General features: G+C 42.5%; 1 protein-coding gene across 1 annotated transcript in view; it reads right to left on the bottom strand.

The window, feature by feature from the left end:
• Positions 1–27,817, bottom strand: part of LOC145358788 (uncharacterized) — a 68,203-nt gene that overhangs the window by 10,895 nt on the left and 29,491 nt on the right. Inside the window, exons 4-8 of the mRNA XM_080213075.1 lie at positions 27,013–27,059; positions 26,504–26,677; positions 24,756–24,984; positions 16,999–17,255; positions 13,035–13,255 (exon numbers count right to left, since the gene is read on the bottom strand). Of these exons, the coding sequence (XP_080069201.1) occupies positions 13,035–13,255; positions 16,999–17,255; positions 24,756–24,984; positions 26,504–26,677; positions 27,013–27,059 (928 nt within the window). The remainder of the gene's footprint in view (positions 1–13,034; positions 13,256–16,998; positions 17,256–24,755; positions 24,985–26,503; positions 26,678–27,012; positions 27,060–27,817) is intronic.

Here is a 27,817-nt window from a genome sequence, read left to right as displayed (position 1 = left end):
CAAAGTCCCAGGTACTGATCCACGCTGCAAGTTCATCTACTTTATTGCGAATACTCCTCGCATTAAAGTATACGCATTTCAAACCCTGCTCTGCCCCACCCCCGCGATGCCGTGCATTGCAGTCCCCATCTATGCCCCCCTCACTTTCACCCCCTCTACTCAGGATCCCACCCCCCCTCCGAATCATTTTAAACCTCCCTGCATAGCCTTTGCAAATTTACCCCCCATGGTCCAAAGACTAGCCCAGAGGTAATCTCCCAAAATATCAGGGGTAAGGCAACAACTGGAGTAGAAAGGGCAAGACAGGAAGACCACAATGCCTCAGAGGGAAGGAAGGGGGCTGGATGTGAGATAGTGGTGGAGGATGGGAGGGTTAAAGGAATTGATAGGCGGTTCTGTGGGCAAAAGCGGGACTCCAGGATGGTAGTCTGCCTCCCTGGAGCAGGGGTACAGGATGTGTCGGAGAGGGAATCTTGAAGGGCCAAGGGACCCAGGCTGATGTAATTATACACATAGGAGAGAAGGACATCGGAAGGAAGAGCAGGGGGGATATACGTAGGCAGTTCAGGGAGTTGGGGGCCAGGCTGAAGTGCAGGGCGTCCAGGGTGGCATTCTCTGGGCTGCTGCCAGGGCCCAGTAATAGCGGGGCTAAGAATAATGAGATCCTACAGCAGAATGCGTGGCTGAAGGATTGGTGCAAGACTGAGGGTTTTACTTTTGTAGACCATTGGGAAGTCTTTGTGAGGGAAGGGCACCTGTCCAAGTGGGATGGGGAACATTTAAATGGGAAGGGCACAAATATTTTAGCTGGGAGGTTAGCTGGAGTGTTTCGGCAGGGTTTAAACTAATATGGAGGGGGGGTGGGGAGGAGACAGATAGCTCAGTAGGCACTGGGATTAGGAGCAAGTTGGGTGACAGGGTAAGTCTAGGTGATAGGAAAATCTCCAAGGAGGAGGAGGTCCAAGTGGGCCTGTAGGTCTTCAGTGTATCTGTTTTAATGCGAGGAGTGTGACGGGTAAAGCGGATGAACTTAACCTTGCCTTAATGTTTACGAGGAATTTAGATGTGGTGGCAGTGACGGACACGTGGTTAAAGGAAGGGCAGGACTGGCAGCTAAATATTCCTGGGTATAAGTGTTTTAGGCACGACAGGGGAGGGTCGAAAAGAGGAGGGGGAGTGGCGCTATTAGTTAGGGAGCACATCACAGCGGTGCAGAGGGAGGATAATATAGAGGGGTTAGGAATTGAGTCTCTGTGGGTGGAGTTGATGAATAGGAAGGGAGCGATTACTATGCTAGGGGTGTACTACAGACTGCCCAAAGAGGGTATATGTAAAGACATTTTGGATAAGTGTAGGAAGAATAGGGCTGTTGTAGTGGGAGATTTTAATCTCCCTGGGGTGGATTGGAAGGTGCCAAGAGCCGGGGGTTCGGACGGGGAGGAATTTGTAAGATGTGTATTGGAAGGGTCCTTGGAGCAGTATGTAGATAGCCTGACTAGAGAGGGGGCTATGCTGGATTTAGTTCTGGGCAATGAGCTGGGTCAGGTGGTTGAGGTTGCAGTTGGGGAACATGTGGCTAATAGTAACCACAACTCTGTCTACTTTGAGATACGAATGAAAAAAGATGAGATCTGTCCTAAGGGGAGGGTACTAAATTGGGGGAAGGCTAGATGCAGCCGGATTAGGCAGGAGCTTAGGGATACAGACTGGGATAGGCTGTTGGAGGGCAAGTCCATGTTAGACATGTGGGAGTCTTTCAAGGGAAAACTGAAATGGGTGCAGGAAAGACATGTGCCGGTTAAGAGGAAGGATGGGAAAGGTAGGATTAGAGAGCCGTAGATTACTAGAGATATTGAGGACTTGGTCAGGAAGAAATGAGATGCGTATGTTAGGTCTAAGCAACTGGGAACGGAGAGAGCAGTGGAGGAATACAGAGAGAGTAGGAGGGATCTCAAAAGGGGAGTTAGGAGGGCAAAAAGGGGGCATGAAATGGCTTTGGCAGGTAGGATTAATGAGGAATGAAGAATGAGGGGAGATCTCATTCAGACATATAAGATGATGAATGGGATGGATAGGATAGAGGTGGAAAGACTCTTCCCGCTCAAAAAAGACAGTAGGACTAGGGGGCACAGCCTCAAGATAAAAGGGGGGCGGTTTAGAACGGAGTTGAGGAGGAACTTCTTCACTCAAAGGGTGGTGAATCTCTGGAATTCTCTGCCTGTTGAAGTGGTGGAGGCTGCCTCGCTAAATATTTTTAAAACGCGGGTTGATGGGTTTTTGATAGGAGAGGGGATTAAGGGTTATGGTGAGAGGGCGGGAAAGTGGAACTGAGCAGCGACAGATCAGCCACGATCTTATTGAATGGCGGGGCAGGCTCGAAGGGCTGGATGGCCTACTCCTGCTCCTATTTCTTATGTTCTTATTAAGGAAAATCCAAAGGCATTTTACTCCTATGTTAGGAACAAAAGGGTGGCTAGGGGAAAAATCGGTCCTCTCAGGGACAGAGGAGGGGAATTATGCTTAGAGTCCAAGGGAATGGGGGAGATCCTGAATGAATACTTTGCGTCAGTATTCACAAAGGAGAGGGGCTTGATGTCTGGTACAGTCTTCAAGAAAGCTGTAGACCAATTGAAGGAACTATCCATTACGAGGGGAGAAGTGTTAGGGCTTTTAGGGAGCATTAAAACTGATAAATCTCCGGGGCCTGATGGCATTTATCCTAGGCTGCTTAGGGAGGCGAGAGATGAAATTGCTGGGCCTCTGACGCAAATCTTTGTCTCTTCTTTGGACACAGGTGAAGTCCCACAGCACTGGAGGATAGCGAACATGGTACCGTTGTTTAAAAAGGGTAGGACGGATAACCCTGGTAACTATAGGGTGGTGAGTTAGATGTCAGTGGTAGGCAAGTTGATAGAGAGGATTCTTAGGGATAGGATGTATGAGCACTTAGAGCGTTGCGATCTGATTAGGGATACGCAGCATGGCTTTGTAAAGGGGAAGTCTTGCCTTACAAATCTGGTAGAATTTTTTTGAGGAGGTGACAAAAAAGTCGACGAAGGACGAGCCGTTGATGTCATCTATATGGATTTCAGTAAGGCGTTTGACAAAGTCCCTCATGGTAGGTTGGTTGAAAAGATTAAGGCTCATGGGATACAAGGCCAGGTATCTAGATGGGTTGAGAACTGGCTTGGTAAGAGGAGACAGAGAGTAGTAGTGGAAGGGTCCTTTTCTAGCTGGAGGTCTGTCACTAGTGGTGTGCTGCAGGGCTCAGTACTGGGACCTCTTCCAAGTCATTTATATATACTACAAAAAGAAGAGGGAGTAAGCGGTGTGATCAGCAAATTTGCAGATGACACTTAGGTGGCTGGATTGGCGGGCAGTGAGGAGCAGTGTCTGGCAATACAATGGGATATAGATAGACTGGTATATTGGGCAGATATATGGCAAATGGAGTTTAATCCTGATAAATGTGAGGTGATGCATTTTGGCTGGAATAATGTAGGGGGGAGTTATATGATAAAGGGTAAACCTATAAAGAGTATAGAAACGCAGTGGGACCTGGGAGTGCAAGTGCACAAGTCTTTGAAGGTGGCAGTACAAGGGGAGAAGGTTGTGAAGAAAGCTTATGGTATGCTAGCCTTTATAGGAAGGGGTATAGAATATAAGAGCTGGAGTCTAATGTTGCAGTTGTATAGAACGTTGGTTAGGCCGCATTTGGAGTACTGCATCCAGTTCTGGTCGCCTTACTACCGGAAGGACATGGAGACCCTGGAGACAGTGCAGAGGAGGTTTACCAGGATGTTGCCTGGTATGGAAGGACTGGGTTATGAGGAAACATTGAGCAAATTGGGGCTGTTTTCCCTTGAAAGACGGTGACTGAGGGGGGATCTAATAGAGGTATATAAGATTATGAAGGGTATAGATAAACAGTGGTAAGCTATTTCCTACGTTAAAAACGCACAGTACGAGGGGCCACAGGCTTAGGGTGAGGGAGGGGGAAGAGGTATAACACAGATATTATGGGGAGGTTTTTCACACAGAAGGTAGTGGGGGTATGGAATGCTCTGCCAAGCAAGGTGGTGGAGGCAGGCACGCTGGAGTTGTTTAAGAGTTACTTAGACAGGCACGAGTGGGTTGGAGATGGAAGGATATAGGAGATTGTTTTAAATAAGGTTCATTAGCATTGGGACGTCTCTTGTATAAGGATGTGGAATGATACTAATATCTTTCTCTTTTAATTCGCAGGTTTTAAGTCGGTCCACCTTGTTGTCCAACGAGGGGCATACACGCGATGGATCATACAAGGCTGCTCTTGGATGTTCTAGAGTAGCCTAGTACTTCATGTCGGTAGTCTACGCATAAACTGGACCAGATGCTGGGCAACACGACAGCTCAGTGACCATCACTGTTTGCTGTGCAGACACATGGATTTGGGCCAGTGTCTGTGGGAGTTTGCACTTTCTCCCTATGCTTGCGTGGGTTTTCCCCGGGTGCTCCGGTTTCCTCCCACACCCCAAAGATGTGCTATTAGGCTGATTGGAGGTAATAAATTGTCCCTAAATTAGTTGTCCCTCAATGCGGAATGCCATAAGCATAGATAAGGGTCATGGGTGGAGGGGGGACTGATAATGTTAAAATGACGGCGCAGGCTCGTTGGGCCAAAGGGCCTGTTTCTGTTCTTTGTATGCCCCCTAGTAATTAACTCTTCCAACTTGGGAAAAAGCTTCTGACTATCCACTCTGTCCATGCCTCTCATAATCTTGTAGATTTCTATCAGGTTTTCCCTCAACCTCCACTGCTCCAGTGAGAACAAACCAAGTTTCTCCAACCTCTCCTCATAGCTAATGCTAATTTATTATTGATTTGATTTTGATTTTTGATATAGTCCTGAATTTGGGGGAATTCATGAATGAAACAGCTTTTATAAAATGAGATTTCAATAAAACAATTACATCTACTTCATCCTGTGTCAAAAGTATGTTAAAATAAATTGCGAGCATGGTTAAAATACTCACTGCTCTTGAACTCGCCAAGTATTTTTGGGCTAACTTTTTGTATTTCAGTTCATGCACACTCTTTAAAAAAAAAACTAATGAATTAATCATCTGCAAACTTTACTTATAATCTAAAGATATTCTTTGATATTCTCTAGATTAGACTTTTGATGTTATCTTGCATAAAACTTGCATATTCTTTTGAGTCTTCACCATCCATTCTAAACTGAACTAAGGAAAAGTGGTTACAACTAGTTATCAATTCCAAAACACCAATTTTAAACTCAATAGAGCAATAAAGTTTCACTTCATTGAGTCACTAAGATGGCCACGAAACATGTGGAACTTTGTTCTAAGCCATAGTTCTAAGCTGTAGCTCCAAGTACATACAAAAGCCTATCAGCTCAGAAACTAAATGCATCTGTAATGTCCTAACTGCGTTAGGGGTATGGGTTTTAAAAAATAAGAAAAATACACGGTTTGCACGCACAGATTCAAAGTAACACAACAGGTTTGTTGAAAGAGATGTTTTCTGCACAAAGCAGAAATGAAACTAAGAAGCCTGTGAAACACAATGACCTCATGATCAAGTTATGTGACCTGTTCTTAAAGCAATAATGCAATCACTTAAATGTATAATATTCCTCTCCTTTTACTTCTGTGGTCATGCCAACAATTTGCTATGATGTTACACATATGACCAAACATACTCTACACAGTACTATGCACAGTCAATATGCATGAGGATGTGTCTAGGGCGGTGGATAGAGGAGAGCCAGTGGATGTGGTCTTTCTTGATTTTCAGAAGGCGTTTGACAAGGTACCTCACAAGAGGTTATTGCAGAAGGTCAGGGGACATGGAGTTGGGGGTAGGGTGTTAGCGTGGATAGAGGACTGGTTGTCAAATAGGAGGCAGAGAGTGGGGGTCAATGGATGCTATTCGGATTGGCGGTCGGTGACTAGTGGAGTGCCTCAGGGGTCGGTGCTGGGGCCTCAGCTATTTACCATTTATATAGATGATCTGGAGGAAGGAACCGAGTGTATGGTGTTGAAATTTGCTGATGACACCAAGATTGGTGGAAAGGCAAATTGTGCGGAGGGTGTGGAGAGTCTGCAGAAGGATCTAGATAGGCTGGGCGAATGGGCCAGGAGCTGGCAAATGGAATTTAATATTGGCAAGTGTGAGGTGGTACACTTTGGTAGGAATAATGGTAGGAAGGATTATTACTTACGTGGAGAAAAACTGCAGCAGGCGACGGTGCAGAGGGACCTCGGGGTCCTTGTGCATGAGTTGCAAAAACCCAGCTTGCAGGTGCAGCAGGTGGTCAGGAAGGCTAATGGGATGCTGGCCTTCATAGCGAGGGGGATTGAATATAAAAGTAGGGAGGTCTTGCTGCGGCTGTATAGGGCATTGGTGAGGCCGCAGCTGGAGTACTGTGTGCAGTTTTGGGCGCCGTACTTACGCAAGGATATTTTGGCCTTGGAGGGAGTGCAGAGGAGGTTTACTAGGCTGATGCCAGAGTTGAGGGGGTTGAGCTATGAGGAGAGGCTGAATAAACTAGGCTTGTACTCGTTAGAGTTTAGAAGAATGAGGGGAGATCTCATTGAGACATATAAGATGATGAATGGGATGGATAGGATAGAGGTGGAGAGACTCTTCCCGCTCAGAAAGGACAGTAGGACTAGGGGGCACAGCCTCAAGATAAAGGGGGGGGCGGTTTAGAATGGAGTTGAGGAGGATCTTCTTCACTCAAAGGGTGGTGAATCTCTGGAATTCTCTGCCCGTTGAAGTGGTGGAGGCTACCTCGCTAAATATTTTTAAGAAGCGGGTTGATGGGTTTTTGATAAGAGAGGGGATTAAGGGTTATGGGGAGAGGGCGGGAATGTGGAACTGAGCCATGACAGATCAGCCATGATCTTATTGAATGGCGGGGCAGGCTCAAAGGGCCAGATGGCCTACTCCTATTTCTTAAGTTCTTACGTTCACAGTTTTGCAGAGTCAATAGGAAAAAAAAAAAATCGATCAGGAGGACGTCTATTCCTCTTTGTATACGACATTCTGGAACCTGGTTCTCCTTGACCCCAGAAGTATAACTTGGAACTTCACTAGACGTTTCTTCTCTTGGAACTAATTCTGCGTCATTCTCACATGGTCCAGCAGAATACACACAATCAGGCAACTCAGATTCAAGTAGTCTTCTGTAGTAGTAGTATTCACAATACTAGGAACTAAAGAAGTTAATACTTGTGGAGATGCGGAGAGATCATTTGGAAATGACAACTGGTCAGCAGAGCGTCACCAAACTAGTTCATCTTCAGTTTGAACAGTGTAAGAAATTGAACCTGCCCAAACAATGGCTGGTACCCATTTCTCACTTGTGAAAAATTATGTGCTCAACCTCTTTTTTGAAATGAGAGTTGTTTTGCCTTCACTTCTCATCTAGCAACTTGAGAGATTGTTTTTGATGCTCTATGTCTCTGAAGTTTCTGGAGGTAATGAATCAAACTTAATTCTCAACTTTCTTTTTAAAAGTAGTAATGCAGGTGAACTTTGGGTAGTCAGATGAGAAGCGTTTCTACAAGATGTCAAAAGCTATTCACACCATAATAAACCCTGTTCCTCTGAAGCTTTTAAAGAATTGTATGAATCTTTCAGCTAATCCATTGGTTGATTGATAAGGTGCAGATATCATATGCGGAATAACATTATTTTTGAGATAATCCTCAAACTCTTGAGAAGTAAACATGAATCATTATCGCTAACAATCTGTTTTTCAATGATTTGTTCAGATGTAGAAGATCTCATGGTAACTTCCGGCCATTTTGAGTATTCATTAATTCAGACTAAGAACACGTAACCTTCAAATAGCCAGCAAAATCAGCAATCCATGCCATGACATTTTAGCTCACTTCTGAGGGTTCAAAGGAGACAATGGTGATGTATTTCTCATTTGTTCAAAGGACTGACAGTGTCCCAATTTCTTTTCAATCTAGGCATCTAGACTTGGCCACTAAAAGTACGTGCTAATTCCTTCACCCAGACTATGCCAGGGTGATCTTCATGAAGTTGTTCAAGAACTCTTCCATGCAAGGCAGGAGGATTGGTTATTCTGATTCCCCACAACAGACATCGCTTTATATGCTCTGTCTGAGGCCAGAACTCTCCATTCACCTGACAAAGGGGCTAACCCCGAAAGCTTGTGAGTATATTATCAAATAAATAGGTTGGACTAAAACCTGGTGTTGTCAGACTTTTTACTGTGTTTACACCAGTCCAACGCCAGCATACCCACATCATGTGGTTTCAAATCAGGGTGCATACAACGAGTTCCAGCTAATATTCCTTTCAATACCAAATCCATCACCTTCCCCATCACAGGATCATTTTGGCATATGGCTGAACTTTACAAGCAAATGATCTACAAGCGAAGAATATTAACAAAACTAGTTGGTGGCATCTGCTCAACAGGTAAAGCTAAGTGTGATAATGCATCAGAATAACACTGATTTACAATATTTTATATCATAGGAATGTGCAGATAGGATAAACGTTCATCTTTGCCACTGGGGAGGTACCAACAAAGGTATGCTTTAGACAGCCCAAAAATAGTAGTTAAGGGTCAATGATCAACAAATAACGTAAAATGGCAAGTATATAAATAATGATGAAACCTTTGTACACCAAAAATTATACTCACTGCTTCTTTTTCTAACTGACCATAGTTAGATTCAGCACTAGTCAGAGTATGCAAAGCAAAAGCAATTGCTTGCTCTTCTCCCAAAGGCATTGGGGGCAATTCTCCCAAAACAATTCTAATAGCTCAGTTACCCAATTGTAACCAGTTCTAACACAACAGTGTTAACAAGCTGTACTAATTCTTCTTCGACCTTAGGATGGACTGCATACAGTACCACTTTTGCTGAGAGATTTTTTGGTTGACAATTTGCTTTATCTTGCGTTTCACTTGAACTCCCTTCATCGAGCTCAGTGTCTCTTCGAATACACTCTTGTATTTATTCAGAAGGTGCTGTGGGTCAGTTTCCTCGTTGACCAATCTGTTGCCAGCCCTCCTGTTAAGCATCATCTTCTCTGTGATCTCTCAAACACAGGTGCAAAAAATACCATGGATTACATGGAGGTAATTCCATTATTTGTCTACTTTGTTGACCAGGATGTAACTTTTTAATGGCACAATGCAATTCCTTAAAATCACATCAGCTGGTTTTAAAGGAAGATGCTTCAGTTTTTGTTGGTAAATAGTCTGAATAATTAAAAATACAGTGGCATCAGTATCAACCTCCATTTGAAAAGGTTGTCCACTTACGTTTGGAATCACTCAGAATCTGTGTGTTTCATTCTGCATGGAAAAGACTTTTAGTTGTAGCTGTTCATCATGTTTTGGACATTCTCTTCTTCATAGTCACAATTCTTTTCTTCCGTCTTGTAAATTCTTCTTGTGGAATGCAATTTGAGTACTGAGTAAGTTTATTCTAGCACTCTATTAACCCCTTAATGAATTCCTTGGTCCTCTCTGAATGCTAAACTGCTTCCAATCCTCAGGTCAGTTGTATTTTTTTAGCCAATTTGCATGCCTCTTCCTAGGATCTAATACTATCTGTAATTTCCCTTGTAAGCTATGGTTTGGCCACCTTTTCTTTTTACTTCGACATCAGACAGGAATAAATAATTGTTTCAGTTCACCCTTGAACTCCTTGAATGTTTGCCATTGTGACACCGCTTTAAGTAATGTTTCCCAATCCATCATAACCACTCACGTCTCATACCACTGTAGTCTCCTTTATTAAGACTCAGGACCCTCGTCTCAAAATCAGTTACGTCACTTTCCATCTTAGTGAAAAATTCAATCATATTACGGTTGCTCACACAATTAAATTTCCAATTATTTCTTTCTCATTAGACAATATGCAGTCTGGGATGGCCTGTTCTCTAGTTAGTTCCTAAAGCAAATTAGTATGCCGGTGCAGCAGGAAATAAGGAAGGCAAATGGAATTTCACCATTCATTTCTCATGGAATAGAGTATAAAAGTAGGACGTTGCTGTTGCAACTATACAGGGCATTGGTGAGACTGCACCTGGAGTACTGTGCACAGTTTTGGTCCCCTTACTTATGGAAGGAGTAAATGCATTCAAGGTGTTTCAGAGAAGGTTCATTAGATTGATTCAGGGGACGAAGGCCTTGCCATATGAAGAGAGATTGAGCAGTTTAGACCTGTACTCATCGGAGTTCAGAAGAATGAGAGGATATAAGATGCTAAAGGGTATTGACGGGGTAGGGGTAGAGTTTAGATCGGAGTTGAGGAAGAACTTCTTCACTCAAAGGGTGGTGAATCTCTGGAATTCTCTGCACGTTGAAGTGGTGGAGGCTACCTCGCTGAATATATTTAAGTCACGGGTAGATAGGTTTCTGATAGACAAGGGAATTAAGGGTTACGGGGAGAAAGCAGGAAAGTGGAACTGATCCACTTCAGATCAGCCATGATCTTGTTGAATGGTGGGGCAGGCTCGAAGGGCTAGATGGCCTACTCCTGCTCCTATTTCTTATGTTCTTATTTTCTAGAGCAGATACTTACTCTTGTTGGACATTCTAGAATGAGGGGCCATAGTTTTAAGCAAAGGGATGGCAGATTTAAGTCAGAAAATGAGGAGGAATTACTTCATTCGAAGTGTTATGGATCTGTGGAATTCTCTATCCTCAGTGAATTGGATGCCAAGGAGATAGAAAATTTTCTACTTAGTAGTGGGGTTAAGGCTTATAAAGGAGTAGGAAGGTGGAGATGAGCCCAAGATGAGATCAGCCATGATCATATTGAGTGACAGATCAGGCTCGAGAGGCTGAACTGCCTACTCCTAGTTTTTACGTTAAAATATTATGAACAGATGCAGAATATAATCAAAAATGTTCATGCTTTATATGTTGACCATTACATCTCAAGGACTAGAACACAAGGGGATAAAAGTCATGCTTCAAGTATACAACGTCCTGATTAGGCTATACTGAGACATGTTCTGGCACCACATATGGGAAAGAATATATTTCTTCTGAAGGTAGGAGTACACTGTAAATATTCTAGAATGATACCTGGATTAAATTATGAGAAAAAAGATATAAACAAACGAGGTAAAAATAGAAAATGCTGGAAATACTCAACAGGTTTAGCTACATTTGCAAAAGGTTCATGCTCCTTGTGACCCTGTGCCAACTGATCCTCCATCTTCTCAGCTGGAGAAAAGTGTTGACCAAGGCAGGGTTGCCTCCTGCACTGACATCTCAGTGGACGTGTGAACAAATTAAAATGATAAAATTAGTCTGCATGTCCTTTACAGGTTTTCCTCCATCTCAGAGGCAACAAGCAAGTGCTAAGCTTTTCACGCGGCCTCCGTCTAGACATGGCATCTGAACCCCACCCAGGTAAAGGGCTGGAGGACCAGAGGTGAGTATTCCTCCTGTTCATACATGAATATGTATGGAGACACTGATTTTTCTGCAGGGTGATGAGAACCACATGTGGATACTTTTGCACTCATCTCCACCACCCTCAAAACTCTAGAGAGATCATTGCTGTTGCAATTTAGAAGGCTAACTGCATAATCCTTTGTCAGCCATGGCCATTCACCTGGAAGATGGTAGTCAGAGCTGACTACCATCAACCAGCCATGCCCCTTGGAGGCATCCAACCTTCCCCTCTCCCTTCATCTCTGCCTCCGGCTACAGCTGATGGCAATTGGCACAGAATAAACAGTAACTTCACAACTTGTTGCGATCTTAGTGTTATAAGGCCCATGAGTCATTTGAAAAAACCTGCAACATGGCCTTCACCACAGAGAAGCAAGTACAAGTAAGAATCTTCAGCAACCTGTTGCCTCAGTGATTAAGGTGTCCCTTTAGTCATCCACTTGTGCAGACCTTCAACTCCCCCCATTCAAAAGACCCTCTCAGTTTGAAGATTCACAAAGATAGAACTGTGTTGTGTTGAACTGCTTGTCACCTTCCAGACATGCTCAACCCACATGGTGCCCTCTCTCCATCACCACAGATGGCATTGAATAGCGACATTCCTTTCCCCTCTGCCATTCTCAGATATCTCCTCTACTCTGCCCTGTTTAGCTCAGACCCTATAACAATCCATCTCCCCATATCTTTCTTCCTCTCAGAACCAACATCTCTTATTATCCCTTTGCCCCACCCCTTTTCACTATCCAGGTCATTTGTCTTGCTCCCCATTGTGACCTACCCGATGAGACCTTTACTTACCAAACTCTCACCATGAATCTTCCACCATACCATATCCCACTTCTCTCTCCAACAATGATTGTTCTCTCTTAACACCAGCCCACTCTGAGTTCTCCTCATAGGACCTTACTAGTTCCTGCCCTCTAAGACAGCCCCCTACTGCACCCCACATCACCTTCCCCAGAAACTCTCCCCTCCCTTCCCTCAACTCTGCCTCCCATCCATTGTTGGTCTGTAATACAAGAACCCAAAATTTCACAGCGATGCTGTTAACGGTAGAGTGCACCATCAATACGCCTGGTGAATGTTGAAGTGAAGCTCACCAAGTGCACGCTACTTACGTACTGTTGGAAAACAAGCCATTCTAATAATCTGCTGGTGGAGCACTTCATTTGGAAGGGGAAATAAGGTAATTTCAGCAAGTTGGCTTTTAAATGAGCATTCCTGAGATGTGCAGGAAACTTGAGCCACTTTTAAGCTGCCTAATTCAGTGGAATAAAATTCCAAACTAATGTCCTGTTAGTGAGAAACTGGCTCCTACCATCATCATGCCAAATTTACTGCCTTGCCTGCCATGACTCACAATGCTGGCAGGAGTGGAAAATTCTGCTTAATGTCATTTTCACATAGATACAACAAGCAGAATCAATGGATGTCAAGTAAATGCATGCAAATTCTGCTGACACAGGTATAAGTCATTTGTAAATTATCACACTTTGCATATGCAAAACATGCAACCATGTTAGCCATGTCCTTTGCCATCTCCTCTACATATAATGGAAAGTACCTTATGTTGCTCCTGCAGGTGAATCTCCAACTCTGTCTGCAGTTTAGCTTCAAAGAAACAGAGACGACACTTGTACGGTTTCATTGGGCTGTGGGTGTCCATGTGATGTATTAGGGTGTCCTGACTAAATGTAATAAAGGTACACCAATCACAACAGAATACTTCTCCAGGAAAATGCATCAGTTCAAGTTGACATTCTTCCACATAAGCCATCTGTTTATCTGAAGACCGAAGTATAGGCAAATATTAGATGTTACATTTTTAACACAGAAGGAATGATAATTACCTGACTTGCAGTAAAAATAGAAATATCCATATATTTGAGGTCTCTTGATCTGTCTACTTCTACGTTTTATGTTGGCACATCTTGTTCAACAAGTCATGGACCATCATTGCCTAAGCAAGTGCACAAGAAATGCCTGGTTCTACTGTACCTCCAATGACCAGTTTTAAAAGCATTAAAACAGCAAAATCCAAAAGTTATATATATGTATGTCATTCTTCTCCCTCTCCCAATTACTGCAAGTCAGGAACAGCACACGGACGGCGGCTTTTCATTGCAGTATTCCTGCTATGGTGAAGCCCAGTAACAACCCTAATGGAAATGTTCCAATCTAATCTAGTCTGTAATTAGCAGTAACTGTAAGAACTCTAAGCAGGCTAAATTCTTTCTTCCTAGCAGTTAGATAGGGTAAACTCACTCAGTTGTGGGAGCTAATTTGGTTCAGTTAAATTCTTTATAAATTCAGGCCTTCAGTGCAGCAAGTAAATGCACCAAGGCTCACAGTGAAAGCTTTGCATTAGGTAAGTGGGGAGTTTTCCTTTGCTTCCTTTATTGTTCTCTTTAGGATGGTTTCTTACTCTACAACAGGGAAAGGAGTCAGCTGCTTTATGAGAACCAGGTAAATTCTGTGAGCGAGACAGAGAGAGAGAGAGAGAGAGAGCGCAAGTGTTACCTGGATGCCTAGTCCCAGGAGTCAATGATACCCCTTATGATGTGGTCTTCTGGTTCTGAAAGTCATCAGGGACAGAGTGGTGTGATTGAAGCTGAGGCAGGTAAGGGGACCCAGAGGGCAGGAGTGCAGGAATGTCAGCCTCTGCAATTGTCTAGCAGGTTTGAGGTTCTTTCAGCTTCAGTGTGGGGGCTGCAGAGTGGATGAGCTGACTGACCAGGGCACTGTGGTATAGGAAACCATTCAAGTTAGAAGATGGCTTCTAACTTGAATGGCTTCAAAGATGACTGGACTTGCGGATAGCGATGAACATTGTCAGAGGATACAGCAGGATACAGATAGGCTGGAAAATTGGGCAGAGAAATGGCAGATGAAATTTAATCCAGACGAATGTGAGGTGATGCATTTTGGTAGAACTAATGTAGGAGGGAACTATACAATAAATGGCAGAACCATCAGGAGTATAGATGCACAGAGGGTGTGCAGGTCCACAGATCCTTGAAGGTGGCAACACAGGTGGAGAAGGTGGTGAAGGCAGCATATGGCATGCTTGCCTTTATAGGATGGGGCATAGAGTATAAAAGTTGGCATATGATATTGCAGCTACATAGAATGTTGGTTAGGCCACATTTGGAATATTGCGTCCAGTTCTGGTCGCCTCACTACCAGAAGGGAGTGGAGGCTTTGGAGAGAGTGCAGAGAAGGTTTACCAGGATGTTGCCTGGTATGGAGGGTCTTAGCTACGAGGAGAGATTGGGTAGACTTGGGCTGTTCTCCCTGGAAAGACAGAGGATGAGGGGTGACTTAATAGAGGTGTATAAAACTATGAAGGGCATAGATAGGGTGAACAGTGGGAAACTTTTTCCAGGTCAGAGGTGACAAACACAAGGGGTCACAGGTTCAAGGTGAGGGGGGCAATGTTTAACACAGATGTCAGAGGAATGTATTTTACAGAGGGTGGTGGGGGCCTGGAATGTGCTGCCAAGCAAGGTGGCAGAGGCAGACACGCTGGGATCATTTAAGACCTATTTGGATAGTCACATGAACAGACTAGGAATGGAGGGATACAAATGAATAGTCTAGTTGGAAGCATGAGCAGTGCAGGCTTGGAGGGCTGAAGGGCCTGTTTCCTGTGCTGTATTGTTCTTTGTAGAGGAGAACATAAGAATGTAATGATAGGAGGGGAGAGTGAAGTGAGGGGGATTAACTCTTCTCTGTAATAACGAACCAAAATCTAAATAGCTGTGTTGCCTGCCTGGCACCAGGGTTCAGGGTATCTGCTGTGGGCTGGAGAGGAAATTGCAGTATGAGGAGGATCCTATTGTCCATGTAGATGCCAACAACATAAGTAGAATGAGGAAAGAGGCTCTGCATAGAGTTTGAGGAGTTAGGTACTAAATTAAACACAACTTCCAATAATCTCTGGATTATCTGAGCCGTGTGCGAATTGGCATAGGGTACACTAAGGTGAAGTAAGAGATGAATAGAGACTGGTGTAGAAGTGGGTTTTGATTTGAGGGCACTGGCATCAGTACTGGATAAAGTGGGGGCTGCATCGTTGGGATGGCCTACATTTAAACCATGCTGCAAACCATTGCGGGTGATTGACCCACAACATCGTTAAGGAGGGAATTCCAGAAGTTTGACCCAGTGACTGGGAATGAATGATGATATATTTGTTATGTCAGGATAGTGGGTGGCTTGGAGGGGACTTGCAGGTGATGGTGTTCCCATGTATTTGCTGCCCTTGTCCTTCTAGATGGAAGTCATTGTGGTTTTGGAGGGTGTAATATCCTTGGGTATTAAAAGGAAGTAGCTATAGGAGATAGAGGATGCACTGGTAGTAATCTTCCAATAATCTTTAAAATTCTGGAAAACTGCCAACGCAACAAACATCCTTATTCAAAAAAGGGAGACACAACAAAAAACAGCTAACTATAGGTCAGTTAGATTAACACCAGTCATTGAGAAAATCATAAAATTCTTACAGTGCAGAAGGAGGCCATTTGGCCCATTGAGCCTGCACCAACAATCCCACCCAGTCCCTATCCCCATAATCCCATGTATTTAAGCCCCTATTCCCATAACCCCATGTATTTAAGCCCCTATTCCCATAACCCCATGTATTTACCCTCCTAATCGCCCTAATCTACACATCTTGGAAGGCTAAAGGGGCAATTTAGCATGGCCATAGAAACCTTACAGTACTGAATGGGCCGAATGGCCTCTTCGAGTCTGCACCGATCACAATCCCACCCAGGCCCTACCCCCATATCCCTACATATTTTACCGACTAATCCCTCGAACATAAGCATCTCAGGACCCTAAGGGGCAATTTTAGCATGGCCAATCAAACCTAACCCGCACATCTTTGGACTGTGGGAGGAAACCAGACCATCTGGAGGAAACCCACGCAGCCACAAGGAGAATGTGCAAACTCCACACAGACAGTGATCCAAGCCCATCAAGAGTCCATTAAAACGAATAATAACACAGCATTTAGAAATGCAGAATCATAGGTGCCAAGTAAAGAACAGTAGCAAACACCTCAGTCCTGACAGCAAGTTACATACTGTGTTGTCTGACAAGAACAAAAGTGTTATACCATATTACAAACACCACTATTCAGTTGTGGTATAACAGTGTTCTCTGAAGTCTAAAACTTCTCAATAGTGCAAAATTATAGTTTGGTCAGGAAATTTTGCAGATTGGAATGTACTCTTCAATTTCGCATCACAACTCAGCACCTTAGATTTTATGATTACAGGTGCAATAACCAAAATAAAATTCTGAACTGTAGATATTTTTCTGGAAAATTTATTACCTTATCTAATGGTTATAAAAATGAGTTATAGTCATGCACATTTATATATAACATATGATGGAATAACATTTGCACTTAAAATATGAAGAAAATTCAAACACATTTACTGTCCATGAAGCTTAAATGCCCAACACAAACAGCACTCTGCAAAACTTATTCATATATGGTTTAAATACAAATACTTTACTTTTGTGCTCCAAAGCGTGATTAACCATTCGACTTTTGTGCTTGGTGTAATAAAGGCAGATAGGACAATGCAACATGCCAGATTCACTTGCAGTTGAAGTCAGGCCAAAGTCTTCCTTAAAGAAAAGTGCATCCTTATTTTCACTTCCTGCCATAGCACTACTTTCTTCGAAGGTGCAGTTATCCATCATCCTTGTAGATGAACTCTTCTCACCAGCTGTGAGTTCACATACTTGTGCATGCTGAGAAAGGGCATTCCTGAAAATAATTCAAAGGAGAAAAGAAAGATCGGTTTTGTATTGCACTTCTCAAATACCAGCATGAAACTGAAGGCCCTAATTATATTTCAATTTTTTCCCACATTTTTACTTTTGCCAGCTAGGTGCTAAATGAATTTTAAAATATAAACTAAGTGAAAATAAACTAAAATACATAGAACTAACAGATAAAACACAAACTGAATACATAACCAGCAAAAAAGCAGAAGAAAGGAGAACTACTGGAGTGAAGAAAAAAGGTCACAAGGGTGAATCAGGCTCACTATCCTTTTGGAAAATGCGTGCTTTCAAGCAATTAGTGACATGGGGCAAAAACCACTATTGGAAGGCTAGGTAGGAGCATGGACTTGCTGCAAAAATCCTTCCTTAAAACCATTTTGTGTTCAGCAAGAATATCTGCAGTGTTTTGAAGCGCTGCAATGGGGAAACATAGGTTAACCACAGTTACTAAAGCCAATTTGGAAACTACAGCCACTAAATTGTTTATGAATAAACAATTTATGACCTTAGTCTAGAAATTTGTTCAAATAGTATTAGAAAAGGTAACCAGGATAACTGGAGGCTCTTTGCAGTCCCAAACATCTTTCTTGTTCTCCAATTGAAAACACAACGGATTACAGGTAGACAGTTTACCCTGGAGAGCCTAGCCTCATATTCCATGAAATAGCTACTCAGTGGTCTAGGTAATATGTTATACAATAACTCAATAACACAGAGTGTCACTTGCATGCTGACCTATGATAATTCAGGATAAGAGTTCATGAGCAAATCTGCAAGGTTCTCCTTTTGGGACAGGGTAGCAGCATATCAGCAAATGTGCAAAGGGGTGGATGCCATCAAGCTCTGGATGTTGTGACGATACTGTGACATTAAAAAATGTATTTTTAATCATGTTTCTTATAAGGGTACATTTAGAATTCAGCTCTGTTTAAAGGTGCTGATTTGTCTGCACTAGGCAGTTGGTGTGCTGAGAATGCAAACTAATAATTGATCTTAGCTAACGAGATGGTTGTTTTACTCTTGAGTTAATGTATTTTTGTTTATTTGGTTTTTCCCTTGGGGTTTCAAAGTAGGACTTTTATTAGCTTGACTGACAAAGACATTACGTGCTTAAGGTGAGGAGCTAAATTGACAGAGGAAAGCAAGCAGTTTCTGCAAGGTTCTGAAAGAAGCAAGAGGTCTTTCTCTCTCTCTCCCTCCCCTTCCTTGGAGGCTGCTATTTAAATGTCAGAAGACAGATGTCTGTCTCTCTCCAGAATGTTCAAAGGCTCTAAGGATGTTAACAAGTAAAAACACAAATCTGTGTTGTTTGTTAACTTATTTTGAAGCACAGTTTAAATCTGTAAGAGGAATATTGCTTGAATCTGAAGAGACAGGTTAGCAGTTAAACATGTCAAGATACCGTTCTTAAGTATTTCAATTGGTAAAGGTTCAGTTTGTTTAGTTAAACTGTATTGTTAAATGCTTCCTATTGTGTGTCAATAGAATCACACCTGGAGTGAGACACCTTATTCTCACAATAACGCCAAAACAAAAGTCGGGGTCTAGGCTAACTTCATAATATACCTTGAAGTTTCTGATTTGGTCCCTAACAATATGCACAGAACGCCTGAAGCTGGTGACCAAATGAGAGAAATCTCATTATTGCCTAGAAATAGACTCAAAGTTCTCAAGTAAAGCCAAGCCAAAGCCTTTCTTAAAAAATATACACTTAGATGACTGTTTGTGGATATACTCTTCATATACTATGCATTTCCTACTTTTGAAGGCATTAACCATATTTCATGTGTGTGTTATATGGCCTCCCTTCCAACCTGCATAAGGGTATTTCAGAAAACATATGCACATAAACATATAAACTTAATCCACATCTCTATGATCCCTATTCTCTTCAATCTGCACAAGCTCCTAGGGTGTCACCTTCAAAGTTTCCAATGTCTTTTATGACTTTGTCCATGACTATGCCCCTCTCTATCAGAGCTGTCCTCTTTCCTGACCAGAACAAAAGTGACAGGAGTAGGAGCAGCACATTTTTGAAAATTATAGAACATAGAACATAGAACACTACAGCACAAACAGGCCCTTCGGCCCACAAGTTGCGCCGATCACATCATCACCTACCAACCTACAGACCTATCTATAACCCTCAATCTCATTAAACCCCATATACTCATCCAGAAGTCTTTTAAAAGACCCCAGCGAGTTCGCCTCCACCACCACTGACGGCAGCCGATTCCATTCACTCACCACCCTCTGAGTGAAAAACTTACCCCTAACATCACTTCTGAACCTCCCTCCCCGCACCTTAAATCTGTGTCCTCTCGTAGCGACCATTTCAAACCGGGGAAATAGCCTCAGAGTCCACCCTATCTATTCCTCTCAACATTTTGTAAACTTCTATCAGGTCGCCTCTCAACCTTCGTCTCTCCAGGGAAAAGAGTCCCAGCTCCCTCAACCTAACATTATTAACATTAAAATTATTTTCAATATTTATTTGGGCGGCAAAGTAGCACAGCGGTTAGCACTGCTGCTTCACAGCTCCAGGGGCCTGGGTTCGAGTGTCTGTGTGGAGTTTGCACATTCTCCTCCTGTCTGCGTGGATTTCCTCCAGGTGCTCCGGTTTCCTCCCACAGTCCAAAGATGTGTGGGTTAGGTTGATTGGCCATGCTAAAATTATCCCTTAGTGTCCTGGGACGTGTAGGTTAGAGGGGTTAGCGGGTAAATGTGTAGGGATATGGGGACAGTGCCTGGGTGGGATTGTGGTCGGTGCAGACTCGATGGGCCGAAGGGCCTATTTCTGCACTGTAGGCTTCTATGGTTCTTATTGCTCATTCCTAATTGCCTTTGAGGAGGTTGTAGTGAATTGCTACATTGGAGACACATCAAGTGATACTGAAATCACAGAATCGCTGCAAAAAAAAAAGAGAGAAAGGATGCCTTTTCCCAGCTTTTCCCTGCAAATTCTTCCTTTTCGGATAAGTCTAATTCCCTTCTGAATGTTTCAGTTGAAATCTGCCTCCATCACACTCGAAGTGCATTCCAAACCTTAACTGACATCCTTCCTAAAAGTACAGGGCCCAGAACTGGACGCAATACTCCAGCTGAGGTTGAACTACTATATTTTTATTATTCATTTTACGGGATGCGAACATTGGTGGCTAGGCATTATGTATTGCCCATCCCTAGCTGCCTTTTAAAACAGTTGCCCTTTAAAAGGTGAACTGCCTTCATGAACCATTGTAATCCCTGAGATGTAAGTGCACCCATAGCGCTGTTAGAAGGGAATTCTAGAATTTTGACCAAGTGATAGAAATCTATCACCATTGCTTCACTAAGTCAGGTTGATGAGTCTAGGAGGGGAGCCTCCAGATGGTGGGGTTGCCACCATCATTGTAATGACTGTGGGCCTGAAAGGTGCTGTCTAAGGAACCTTGGTGAGTTAGAATCATAGAATACCTACAATGCAGAAGGAGGCTACTCAACTAATGAAGCTGCAAGGGCAACAATCCGATCCAGCTCCTATCCTCAAAAACCCTACTAATCCCCCTGACACTAAAGGACAATGTAGCATGGCCAATCAACCCAACCTGCACATCTCTAGAGTGTGGGAGGAACCAGCACACCCAGAGAGCAGGCATGCAAAGAACATGCAAACTCCACACAGGCCTGTGCAGTTTTGAGTTGCTAATCTATTCTGAGTCAGTACATGTAGGTATTCGTAAGAGTTGAGGACGATAGCTTGTCAACCAGCTCCAGCTAAATGCATGAACCATAGATCAGAGAGAATTCATGACATAGGAGAGTCCGTTCAGCCCACTATGTCCCTGCCAGGCAGTGAGGAGCTACCAACCCCAATCCATACCTTCCATCACTACCTCTGTAACATAGCAGGTCACACTTCTTCAAATAGACATCAATGTACTTTTGAAATGTGGTGAGTGTTTCCACTTCTCCCCCCTTTCAGGATATGAGCTTCAAGTCCCTGACATCAGAGAAAGTTTTGGCTAGTCCAGATCTTAAACAAAGAAAGTTGGTGACAGTGGCAACTGTGATCACTAGAATGGGGTGCAACAGAGTTGGGTATTGTCAATAAATAGATAAAAACCGACTCTATGTTTTCTGGTAACTTCACCCAAAAGCATCTAAACCAAGGGCTAAGATTAGATTAAGGGTACAACAAAGGTTACAATAAAGCACAACAAGAGAAACTATTTGAGATGATGCAATTTATGCATTGAGACAGCGCAGAGTGAAACCAGGCATGAGCATTGCTGTGGAGATCAAAGTGCTGACTGCATTGAAGGCAAAGATCAAAAAAAATTACAGACACAAACAGGCCCTTCTCCAAGGCAGCCTTCACGACACACAATGCAGAATCGCTGAGCACAAACTGAGAGCCAAGTTCCACACACAAGGACGGCCACAACCAGAATCTTGGGTTCATGTCACACTATCTGTAATCCCACGACTTGCCTGGGTTTGCAAAATCTCACTAACTGACCTGGCTTGAGACAATTCACATCTCTTTAACCTGTGCTTAACCCTTTTTCCACTCGCATTGTCTGTACCTGTAAAGACTTGATTACCTTTAAAGACTCGCATTCCAACCATTATCTTGTAAACTGAGTCTGTGTCGACTGTGTTTGTGAACACAACTCTTCAGTCACCTGAAGAAGGAACAACGCTCTGAAAGCTAGTGCTACCAAATAAACCTGTTGGACTTAAACCTGGTGTTGTGAGACTTGTGTGCTTACCCCAGTCCAATACCAACATCTCCACATCATGACCCCTCTTGTAGCCAGTGAGGGTACAAAGATTTCTCTCAAGGCCCCCGCAATTCCTCCTTTGCGTATTATGGCATATATCCCATCAGGCCCTGGGGACTTGTCTAGCTGAATGTTTCTCAAGAACAGCAACATCCCTTTTTTTAATCTCAATATGGCTCAAACTTTCTACACACTCTTTCCCAGACTCATCATCTGTGGAAGCATAGTGAACTGTATGTATAGTAACATGCCAACTTTGATCAGTATAGTTTCAATACTATGGAAGGGTGCCAACTTGGATGGCTTTGGATAGGGAGTTCTTAGATCACTGATTTGAGGCAACAATGTGGTCCCAGGGACTTCAGAAAGAAAAGGGAAAAGCAAAAGCTAAACCCTACAATAAACTGACTAGAAAATTATATCAGCCAGTTCCATATTGCAATTCTTATTCACATAGAATCCTACAGTGTAGGAGGCGGCCACTCAGCCCATCGACCGACCACAATCTCACCCAGACTCTATCCCCATAACCCTATGCTTTTACCTTAGCTAGTCCCCCTGATACTAAGGGCAACTTAGCATGGTCAATTCACCTAACCACTGTGACTGTGGGAGAAAACTGGAGCCCCAGAGGAAACCCATGCAGACATGGGGAGAACGTGCAACAGTGACCCAAGCTGGGAATCAAACCCAGGTCCCTGGTGAGGCAGTAGTGTCACCCTGGTTGTTAACCCATTATTTATTAGATTTATCTACATAATTTCATAAATTGTCACAAACTCGGAGTTGCTAAGCAGAACCATAACCACAACAGTAAGATATCCTATTATTGATCCTGATTTGATACATTTTCAAATGAGCTTTCTCCCAAAACAAAACTTCTTTTGACATGGGAGGCAGCAAGAACTGCTGCCTAAAATCACAAAACAACTTTGGGTATTAGTACTACAGAAGTTGGAACAATCACCTGCTCACTCAATGCACAGCTTCCTCAAGTGTCCCAGATAATTTTCCCTTATAGATAATAATTGTTCTCATCCTATATACATGTTAACTCAATGAAGAACATTCAACTTTACTTATTTCCCCAATTCTATATTCTACCAAAAGTCAATGCTTTTAGTAAGGTAGGAAATTAGATAGAGTTTTCAATTTTCTTCAAATTTAATGTCACACCATCTTTTCAGAAGCTATTTGGGAAACATTTGAAATACTTTGTACAAAGTCCATGAAAGACATGGGCAACTTTAAAAACAATTCATCAGGAAAGGAAGCAGGAATTGTACCCCTTGAAGCAAAGATTTGATAGATGTATTCAAAATCATTCACAGGTTTTAAGTCGGTCCGCCTTGTTGTCCAACGGGGGGCATACACACAATGGGTCGTACAAGGGCCGGTCTTGGATGTTCGAGAATAGCTTAGTACATCATGTCGTTAGTGTACGCTTAAACTGGACCAGATGCTGGGCAACAGGACAGCTCAGTGACCATCACTGTTTGCTGTGCAGACACATGGATTTGGGCCAGTGTCTGTGGGAGTTTGTGCATTCTCCCCGTGCTTGCGTGGGTTTTCTCCGGGTGCTCAGGTTTCCTCCCACACCCCAAAGATGTGCTATTAGGCTGACTGGAGGGAATAAATTGTCCCTAAATTAGTCTTCCCTCAATGTGGAATGCCATAAGCATAGATAAGGGTCTTGGGTGGAGGGGGGTCTGGTAATGTTAAAATGGCGGCGCGGGCTTGTTGGGCCAAAGGGCCTGTTGCCCAGGCTGTTTTTTGTTCTATCATCAAGGGTTTAGAGAGAGTAAATAAAGTGAAACCATTTCTAATGGCAAAAAAGGGCCGACAACCAGATGGCACAGATTTAAAGTCCTTGTCAAAAAAACAGAGGTGACAGGAGAAAAAGACTTTGTGCACAACAAGTTAGGATGATTTGAAATGCACTGCCTGATAGATGGAAAGAGATTGTAAAATAGCTTTCAAATAAGGTGTGGATAAATACTGAGTTTGAGATAAAAAGCAAGGAAATAGGACCAACTGGATTGCACTTGGAAAGAGATGGCACAGACGCAATGGGCTAAATAGCCTCCTTTCTGTGCAATGGTTGGCTTCTGTTTTTTATTAAATTTGTTCTACATAAATACTTCCACAAAATATTGTTGGGTTTAATTCAAAACCTCTTATTGTATTTCTGAGGTTAAAAATGGAAATTTCAGGCTACGTCATAACGACACAGGAGGATGGCATTAGACTCATCAAGTCTTTACCAGCTCATTGTTGAATAATCCAATCTTTCCCGTTCCCACACTTTATCCTGCAGCCCTGCAAATTTATTTCCCTCAAATTTCCATCCAATTTCCTGGGCTTCCTTTTGAGTAGCACATTTATCCTGTCATTCAAAATATATGCTTCTTATTTAAACAACGAACATGTCATGATCTTGCTGGCTAGAATTCCATCCCTTCGACTCATTTAAAAAAATTTGAATAACCTTTACCATTTTTAGTCCTGTCTATTACCTTTCCTCATCCAACATTCATTTCCAATGAAATGCTACAAGTGATAACCAATAAAATGTACATTTTACCAAAATTTAAAACGCATGTCAACAAACATTTTTCTGGATTGTAACACTAAGGGACAATTAAATGCTTAAAACGCCATCATGCCAGTGCAAATTCTAGCAATAGATCACTGAAGCTTTTAAGGTAACTTACTTCTTTCCACTAAAGAAGTAACATTTTCTGCACTCGAAGAACAGGTTTTCACGATGTACTTTACGATAATGCTTCTTCACATTCTGAAACTGGCAAGTGGTGAACTTGCAGAATTCACACGTGTAGTTCTGGGCTTTAGCAGGCTTCAGTATGGCTTTCATTCCTGAATCAGAAGTTGGAACAGCACCCTCCTGATAGTCACTGTGTGGAAACTCCAGAAAGACAGTTTCTGAAATGACAAAGCACTACTATAAATTTATTCACTAAATTTCTAGGAACAGAAACTCAAAATTTAGATGAGATGTTGGATTGAAGGGGCAGTGAGGAAGAACAAAATTGCTTGTATTTATTATACACATTTCAACAAAAGAAGTACTTTTGCAGTGTGGTCTCTGGTGTATAAGCAAAAGCAGCAGTCAATTTGACTACATTCTTTATTGAACCAGGAATGATGCATTGATGGAGGGACGAAAGGAATGAATCCTGAGGCTACAAATTATGGTGGTAGATAATTCTGCTAATGACGCAGTGACTCAGATGCCCAGTTTTGAGATACCATAACTGATTTTAATTCATCTTCCACACAACAGTAGGTTCCTTTGGTGTCAAGATAGAACTTGGTCTTACAAGGACAGTACAATAGTTAATCCCTGCCACTTCTCTGAATGGTGTTGAACATAAAACAGAATTGGTTCAAGCATCTGAGAGAGAGCAGCAGGTAATATTCAGCAGATGTTTCTCTGCCCATAAGTTATGAGATTTCACTGGAGCCAAGGTCAATGTTTAGGACTCCCAGGGCTACTTCCCATTACTGTGGAACAGCATCAGCACCTCAGGTGCATCAGCTCTAATGGTGGGACAAACACATGATGGGATGGTGATGAAGGATTCTGGGACTACAGAATAAATGTATGGGGTTATGGGGATAGGCAAGATGTTCTTTCAGGGAGTTGATGCAGCTGAATGGCTTTCTGCACAGTAGGGAGTCTATGGAAATAAAAATTAAGATAAATTGATACATTTATCAATTTTCTTTTCTGTGGATTGGACCTGTGAGAAGAGTGATAAATTAAAACAATTCATCCAGAAGTGCCAATATAAAGCTGGAAATTATTAATCGGCCAAATCTAGCAAATTCACCATCAACGGCTAGCTAACTGGGAGGATCCAAAACATGAAGCACAACAAGACAAATGTAATATTCAATAGGAGTTATTAACATTTATACATCATAATGGGCAACATCCACAAATATATCAGATATTCCATCTCCTTAGATCTACTGAAGTTAATCATGTACCTTTATAACTAGTAAAACAGGAACATGGCTTGATCTCATTGCCATCGTGCCACCTCAAGCACAGTGGTTAGCACGGTTGCTTCACAGCACGAGGGACCCAGGATTGATTCCAGTCCTGGGTGACAATCTTTGTGGAGTTTGCACATTCTCTCTCCGGATGCATCGGTTTCCTCCCACATTCTAAAGATGCGCAGAGTAGGTTGATTGGAAAACTAAGAGGCAATTTAGCATGGCCAATATGCATAGGTTAGATGGATTAGCCATGGTAAATGTGTGGGGTTACAGGGATAGGGTCTGGATAAAATATCCTGGCAGAGAGTTGCTGTGTACTTGATGGGCCAAATGGCCTCCTCCTGCATTATCGGGATTCTATAATATTTTAAACAATCAGCCTCTTTCTTACTCAGCACAACCTCTACCCTAGAAAAAGGCTAATAGCCAGTCCTACCATTTAATGCTTGGTACACATATCCTTCAGCCTTTTCAGCATCTGAGACTGCAGCACGTAGTTTTGGCATAAGAAACCTTCCATGTACTTTGAGTGAATGGGACCTTAACTGTTCAATCATTGGGGTAGAATATGCACACCTGGGACATCTGTAGTTTCCACCTTCGGTAACATCTTTATAGAAAAATGCATTTAACTATTAACACAATTTTGCATCACTATTTACAATTATATTTTCTAGTTCAACAAATTTGATTAAAACATTGCTCCTTTCTCTAACTCCAACCTCAATAAAGTTGAACTTTGCACATGTTTGTACAGCACATAACTTCAGTCACCAAAAGAAATAGCCCACAAGAAAATAAACTTATCTACTGATTACCAACAACACAATTCTTGCAGTAATTTTATGTAGTGATATTTTTGCAAATGATCTATTTTAGTAACTTTCCTCAGTCAGAGAAGCTCACCAAAATTTAATGACAATCTTAAACAAAATGTCTGATTACCTGAGCTAGCAGTCTGCTTGCCATTTTTCAAGCTGTTCTTTCTTTTTCTAATATAATGAGACAAGAAAAAAATTATTAGCTTTACACATAATTCACGCACACTCTTCATTTCCATGCCACTTTAAACGCTTAAAACAACTAAGTTTTATTCTAAAGTCTTTCAGGTATTTTTAGTTCACTGCTTGTAGTTAGAGATGATCTGTTTTAGTTTATTCTCCAGGTTTGGCCATGTGCAGATTTGAAATTTCACACCGTTAGATGCTGGAAGCCACTCGGCTTTCTCAGAATTGGTTATTTATGCATTTTTCAGATTAATGAATGCATGCAGACTAAGCACAGAACATTGCCAATGTGCAGAAATTGTACACTTGCATGTAGTCTTTATTTGAACCACTGTACTTGAGATAAATGTTTAATTGGCTAAAGAAAGCAGCATATGTTTGAAAGGGGTATGGCCCTACTGGATTTCTGCACTACCTGTCTACCTCTATGCTGCCAGGTAGTCACCCATTCCATTTGTTTGTTCAGACTTAGCCCAGGATGTGATCATCTCTCTAAACATGCCACGAAAATCTCAGCCTCACAGGTACTCCAGAGTGGCTCCAGCTGCTGCTCCTGTTCCAATACACTGACTTATAGTAGCTGCAGCTGGAGATACTTCCTGCATACAGGTTCATTCTGCATATAGAAAGTGTGTCCCTCATCTCCTTCACAGCACAGGAGGAGCATTTCACAGGGTCAAGCTGTCCTGCCATAACTTCCCTTAAATCATTCCCCTCACTACTTTCAAGTATATTCATAACAC

The sequence above is a fragment of the Carcharhinus amblyrhynchos genome, chromosome 26 (assembly GCF_965287045.1).
Source record: "Carcharhinus amblyrhynchos chromosome 26, sCarAmb.v2.hapA, whole genome shotgun sequence".
In the NCBI taxonomy this organism is placed as follows: Eukaryota; Metazoa; Chordata; class Chondrichthyes; order Carcharhiniformes; family Carcharhinidae; genus Carcharhinus; species Carcharhinus amblyrhynchos.
The sequence above is the reverse complement of the archived record's forward strand: the minus strand, read 5'-3'. Positions and strand labels throughout refer to the sequence as shown.